Below are 6,701 nucleotides of genomic sequence, written 5' to 3' on the forward strand. Positions count from 1 at the left end.
TATTTCTAACATGTATGATTTCGACTCGTTTTGTATTCATAACAAATTGTACATGTGGCAATTTCAGAAAACGAATTGTACATGTGGCAATTTCAGAAAACATGTTCGACAGTGGCACTTAAAGAGTTAAAGATGTGCCTTTTCTGGAACACAGTTTCAATTCAATTCAAGAATACATTTATTTCAAACTCTCATAAAAGAATAACGACAGTTACAAGTATTACGGAGTAAAGCAAAACATATCATTAAGTAACAGTTAGTAAACATAAATAAATAAATAGAGGACGGGGCCGTTTTGGTAAGAATGAGCTTGTAAAAACAGCCGCACAGACAAGAAAACAAGACAACCAGACAAACAGACAAAAGGACAGATGAACATAATACATCACACACAAAAACAACAAAAACCAGTAAAAACTATGTGTTCATTAATTTGTACAGACTGACATCATTGAGGATGCACTGGAACTCCGTAATCACGAAGCCATCATCAGCCGTGTCAGGGACAGAAAGTGCCCCGATTGGCCCTGGGATATCGCCTGGGAATGGCTGCAGCTCGCCCTGACATGCACCAGGTCAAACTTTAAAAAGAGGCCAGAAATCAACGAGGTAAGAAGTTTGTGCTTTATAACTCATCAGCTATCGTTATTAGAGAAGACCAGAAACAGCTTCATCGTCAGGAGACTGACGATGACTAGAGCAAGCTAGTCAAAACATTGAGGCCAAATAGGAACTCACTGTGTGGAAGTGCAGTTAATATTGATCCTAAAAGCTAAATTTGTACCTAGCCCGCCCAGGTAGTAGTTGAAAAGCAGGACAGTTTTTCGAGTCCCTCGAAAAAATCTACTTTGAGATAGTAGAATTTATAGCAAATTCTGCCTGGCAAAATACACATGGTGTTACCGAAAACCAAATATGTAATGATATCAAAAAAGATTTGTAAAAATTAACTTAACCTTATTTTTTGTGTTGGTTTTCAGACTGTCACTATCTTGGTGGATATTTCTGCTGAGATTACTAAACGAGATGAGATGCAGAGACAGAGACAAGGTGAGAATTTAAACCATGCTTCACCGCCAATACCCCCACCTAAACAACCCCCCCCCCCCAACCCCCAACATTCTTATCTTCAAAAACAGAAGTAAAATCTTGACCTTTTTTATCATATTTAATCCACAGATTTTTATGTTCAGGAACCATTACGAAAGACCTCTGAGGTGTTCAGTGAGTCTTATTACCAAACCAATACCCAGCGGTACGGACCACCTACAACCACTGGGGTAATGGGTTACCCCGCGCCCACAATGGGACCCCAAGGTACACCCATGAGGCGTGAGTTCAGCGTCGAGTCAAACAACCCCATGGTTGTTGGACAGCATCCGAGGTACGGGGATGGAACCCAGAGACAACCAATGCAGTTTGATCCCGGCCACTATCAGTCACCAGGCTACGGAGGTCAACGGTCAGACTTTGAGTCCGGCATCCGGAGACAGACCTTATCGGTGACCTCTGATGAGAACAATTTGGCGGATGATTCCTCGTTGACCTCCTTGAACTCCAATGACCTTTTGCCTAAGATGGACCAATCAATGGGTACGCCATTGATCATGTACCCATCTGGGATGTCCGGTCATCCCCAGCAGTCTCGGCAGTATGATCCACGCCAGCAGTTCTACAGTCAGTCCCTAACTGGGTACGGCGGACAAACCTTACAGCGCTATCCACAGCAGTATCAGACACCAGCAGGTTTCAGAACGACGAGTGCCGCCACCCAGCCCCAGACGATGCCTCCATGGACTGACTCCAGTTACTACGGTCCTCCATTGCCCGTCATACCACCCGTTCCAAGACACCAACCAAACATTGAGGATCATATGAAACAGCTGGATATCTCCCAGTTACCTACGAAACCCATGGGGAACCCTTTACAACAAGGTGACCCCAGGTCTCAGCAAGCCCCCTCTACCCCACCCAAGAGAGAGCCCGAACAGAACACGGATATTCTCCCGAGCTACCAGCCTCAGGGGTTTAAAGATCGATCGATGAAAGAACCAATGATCTCCGTTATCAACGAAGAAAGCGATGAGGAAGGAACCATCCTCAAGTCTTCCCTCACCACCGACGAGATGCATCATTTTCTGTCGCGTAACCGAGAAGCAACGCAGCAAACTGAGAAAATGCAGGGGCCTTCAAACGGGCAGTTGGCCCCATCGCCAACGTCTTCATCAACAAGTCCAGCAACAGAAACAACCGTTGATGACGAACGCCAGCGTAAAGTCTCAGATCCCTTGAATAAATCTCTGACGACATCACAGATGCGACAGTTTCTGCCGAAAAAGAGAGAGCCTACTGAGGAGACAGAAAAGCTACCAGGTGAGGGAATCGAAAATATCAGTCATAGAGAGTTGTCGAGAGCGAAAGACCCAACCTCTTCAAATCCTACAGGAGGTGCCAGGGTTGCAGGTCCTTTGGAGGACAATAAAGATGATCGGCAGCCTTCTCTTCCTACCGAGGGCCACGAAGCTCCAACATCTTCAGATTTGCAAGAATCGGACTTCGCTAAAGTTGTCCCGCAGATAGGAAGAGGGTGCGATGTCCAGTCGGACAGATGTTACTCTGTCCCGTCCAACATGGCCGCCCTCGTATCCCAAGGATGTGGTGTTGCGACTCACAAAGTGCCGCAACAAATGACTGAACCAATAAACAGCAGAAAATAGAGAAACATGAAACCTTGAGTAAAGCTGCTAAATAATGTGAAATTGACTCACAGGTTTAAGGGCACTCGACAAGTAGGCCTATGCATTCCATTTAGCGTAGCATGGAAATCAAAGTATTATGGTTAAAGCCATTATACACTTTCGGAACAGAAAAAAAAAAAGTTCACAGATTTACAAGTAACTTACAGGGTTTACAGAAGGTAATGGTAAAAGACTTCTCTCGAAATATTATTCCATGAAATGCTTTACTTTTTGAGAAAATATTAAAACAATTATCAATTCTCGACATCGAGAATTACGGATTTATAGTAAACATATGTCATGACACATGGCCGTGGACAATACTGTTTACCGAAAGTGTCCACTGGCTTTAAATCAGCTCAAATCATGCATGAGAGGTTGAATCGTTAAATTATTTGTTTATAGTTGTACAATTAAAGGAACTTGTTGCCTTGGATCGGTCGAGTAGGTCTTTGAAAAGCGTTTTGTAACCGTTTGTTACAAAATGCATATGGTTCGAAAGATGTTGTAAAAGTAGAATACAATGATCTACACAAATATGCCTCGAAATTGCGTGGTTTTCTTTTTACCTCGTCCAATAACACGGTCGGCCATTTATGGGAGTCAAACTTTTGACTCCCATAAATGGCCGACCTTGATTGTTCGCGGCGTAAAAAGTAAACCGTACAGTTTTGAGTGATACTTGTGTGGATCATTATATTCTACTTTTAAAACATCTTTCTAACCATCTTTCTAACCATATGCATTTCATAACAAACGGTTTCAAACGCTTTGTATAGACCAACTCGACCAATGGGAGTCATTTCTCGCAGTGTTTTACACTTTCAACAGCTAACAAGCAAATTTGTTTATGGTTTTTACCTTCAAAAGTTATTCCCAAAAGTGTACCCTGCCTTTAACACATACTTGGATAGATTTGGAGAAAAAATATTATGAAGAAAAAGGTCAAGCTCCCTCCTCTACTAATGGTAAGACTTTTGTGCAACACTTTCTGTATGTGCCTTCTCATATAATACTACATGTAGTTATGCTACCTTATAGAAAATGGTTTATAACGAGTTGTCAATTTGGTTTTCCAACTTTTTGTGTCTGACTGTATTTCTGTATTTCTTAAATACTTGACTTAATGAAGGTTTATGAAACTGCTTTACTAGTTGCCGTTATATAGTGTGTGGCTGGTTTCAAGTGCACCAAATTCGAGTTGTGGTGGGTTTGAATCCTGGTCATGACCTTGAGCAAGATGCTTTACTTTAATTGCCTCTCATTGCACCAAGGGGTATAAATGGGTACCTGTGAGGGCAGAGATGGTTCTTGTGATTGATTAGCTTAGGCTGTATACTCCCCAGGGTGCTGTTAAGGAATGATTTAAGGCCCACTGACCAGGGGTAATAATTTTGAAGCGCGAGCGTCACTGCGTGACGGACCTGAGCGCTACATAAGAAGGTCAAGATCTTGAGCAAGATGCTTTACTATAATTGCTTCCCTTCACCTAGAGGTAAATGGCTACCTGTGAGGGCAGAGATGGTTCTTGTGATTGATTGATTGATTGATTTAGCTCGGAGCGAATTGATGTTCTGATTGTATGTGTTGAATGGTTGTCATTCAAGAGATGTTACCTCTTGTATAAATCTGTTGGAAGTTTTTAAACAATTGCACGAAAGGATGGATTTTGTAAACGAGAACTATAAAAAGAATTTGCTTGAAATTATCAAGAGATATAAGAAACATTTTTTTAAATAAAACTTACTACTGATTAATGTTTATAATATGCTTAAATTATTTAGAAAGGGAAACAAAATTGATATTTCTTTTTTGTATATACTCGGCGCCTTGAGTACCTTGTTTGGTAGATACATGCGCTATATAAGACTTCAATATTATTATTATTATTTAATATAGTAAAAAACAATTACGGTCTGTTATAAATTGGGTAAAAACAATTCAGACTTTTCTTTGTTTTCATCATGTTTCTTTTAATATAAAAATTATGGGAAAATTATTTTCTATTTGTTTTACTCTTTTATGAACCAATATTATACCAAAAGGTATATACCTTTGGTAATAGTCTGAAAAATTTAAATGGTTTAAATGATTTATTTAAAAATGTCATCGCAGCATACCGCTGAATTGCGACATAATTTCAGTCGTTAAAAATATTACAATTACTATAAAGCTTTACGATAGAAAATACATTGTAACAATAATTACAACAAAAAACTTACTCCGTTGGTTGTGTATAATGTTTTGTATATAGTATAACGATTCCCTCGAAGGAATGTGGTTTTAGAGAGAGTGAATTGAAATGTATCTGAATGAAACAATTCTCAGTTTGTGTAGAGACAATGTGACCTATGTTTACATTCAAACCGCCCTCTGTTGACAAAACACTGTATACGTCATGTTTTGCCGGGCAAAAAGTCATGGTAAGATTGCATACACTTTCTAGATGGCTGCCAAAACACAAAGGTTTTGCCCAGCGGTATGCGCGCGAATCATGTTATGGTTTTCGAGTGACGTCAGAGGTCACATCGTCTATACAGTATAAAGATTATTCTTTCTGCCTGGACACAGATTGTTGGTGCTATCTCAGAAAAGCTACCTTTTGAAATGAAATTTTCAGAAGTTGGTTTTATTGTATATATCCTACATTTATACAGGATTAAAACGATTGCCTAATTCCAACAACCCCAAGGTTTACAATTTCGTTCAATATGCTTCCCTCTGATCAAGTGCCTTTTCATGATACTGTTTACATGCATCAATTTGTTATAAATTATTTGAAATTGAAAAATGTGCCAAAATAAAATATTCTAATCATGAATCACGAACCTGTCTTGAAGTTGATATATTGCCCATCTGTAAGGATAGTTTTTTTAATACAAGAAAACAAAACTGAAGCCATTCAATTGGATTTGAATATTTCTCTAATCTAGTGCTCACTTTTTTAAGCGTGAACAATTAATTAACAAAGAAGTTGTAAATGAACATGCCACAAATGACCCAGCGAGATTAAGCGTCTTCAAATAAAAAACAAATCCTGGGCTACAAATACTGTTCCTTATCAGCAGAGTTTGGGTTCGAATCCAGATCATGACACTTAAAAACAAGATTTATCTTGATAAAAACAAGATTCATTTGAAATGTACTGTGTCGTAATGCCTGCACTTTAACATGCGCGTACTCTGTGCCCGACAAGCACCATATGAGCTTTTAACAAACGTGCACACAACACACTCACTGCAGCCAATCAGTGTCAATTTTGAGTGTTCCCCTCACGGGGTTAGAGACTTGCGCAAAGCTCATTTAGTGCGCTGCCCATGGTAGTGAGGCAGACTGCTAAAAGCCGCAAAAGAACGAAGGTTGTTTGGCGAGGGCCGTCTGACATCTGGTCTATTACTTGATGGGTTAAACTCTATGTATGGGTTACTAGTATGTTCCTTTCGTAGGTAAAGGAAAAACAAATGCTGCACATGTTTATCTTTTTGCAAATGGTGAAAAACTTTAAAAATGAAGAACCCCAACACAAATATAAGTTGTTCAGTTTTTTCGAATCAAACTAAAGCAATGACGCAGCCACAACAAAGAATTTAAGTCACCTGGAAATAGAATTTGTTTTCCTTCAAACATGAGAGTATGTTTATGAACAATAAAATAATTACTTGAGTAATTGTTTGTAACAATTTATATGTTTAAAAAATAGATAAAGTTGTTTGAGGGTGACTCCGCCTACCCCTTTTGTGACGTCAATCGAGGCAGACTATGCCATAATCGTGAGTTTGTACGTTTCAAAAAATGTTTTTTTCTTGGATTTTTCCGGCAATATTGACCAGGATGCTGGATGAAGCAGAAAAACGAAAGATGGGGTCAGTTTGCAAAGTGGTCTGGTCCGACGTCTTTTCCAGCAAACACTTCAAGCCGTAGTGCTTCGAGAATCCGAAATATCGCGCCTCGATTGACGTCACA

At 39.6% G+C, this 6,701-nt stretch overlaps 1 protein-coding gene across 1 annotated transcript; it reads left to right on the forward strand.

Annotated features, from left to right (window-relative positions):
• Positions 1–441: 441 nt before the first annotated feature.
• LOC117287551 lies at positions 442–2,911 on the forward strand (the record flags this gene model as incomplete). Its single annotated transcript, XM_033768203.1, is given in 3 exon segments — positions 442–609; positions 981–1,050; positions 1,180–2,911. Coding segments are annotated over 3 exon segments (1,776 nt in total), but the record flags the coding sequence as incomplete, so codon positions are not given.
• Between the last annotated feature and the right edge of the window lie 3,790 nt (positions 2,912–6,701).

This window comes from Asterias rubens, chromosome 2 (genome assembly GCF_902459465.1).
Source record: "Asterias rubens chromosome 2, eAstRub1.3, whole genome shotgun sequence".
Classification (NCBI taxonomy): domain Eukaryota; kingdom Metazoa; phylum Echinodermata; class Asteroidea; order Forcipulatida; family Asteriidae; genus Asterias; species Asterias rubens.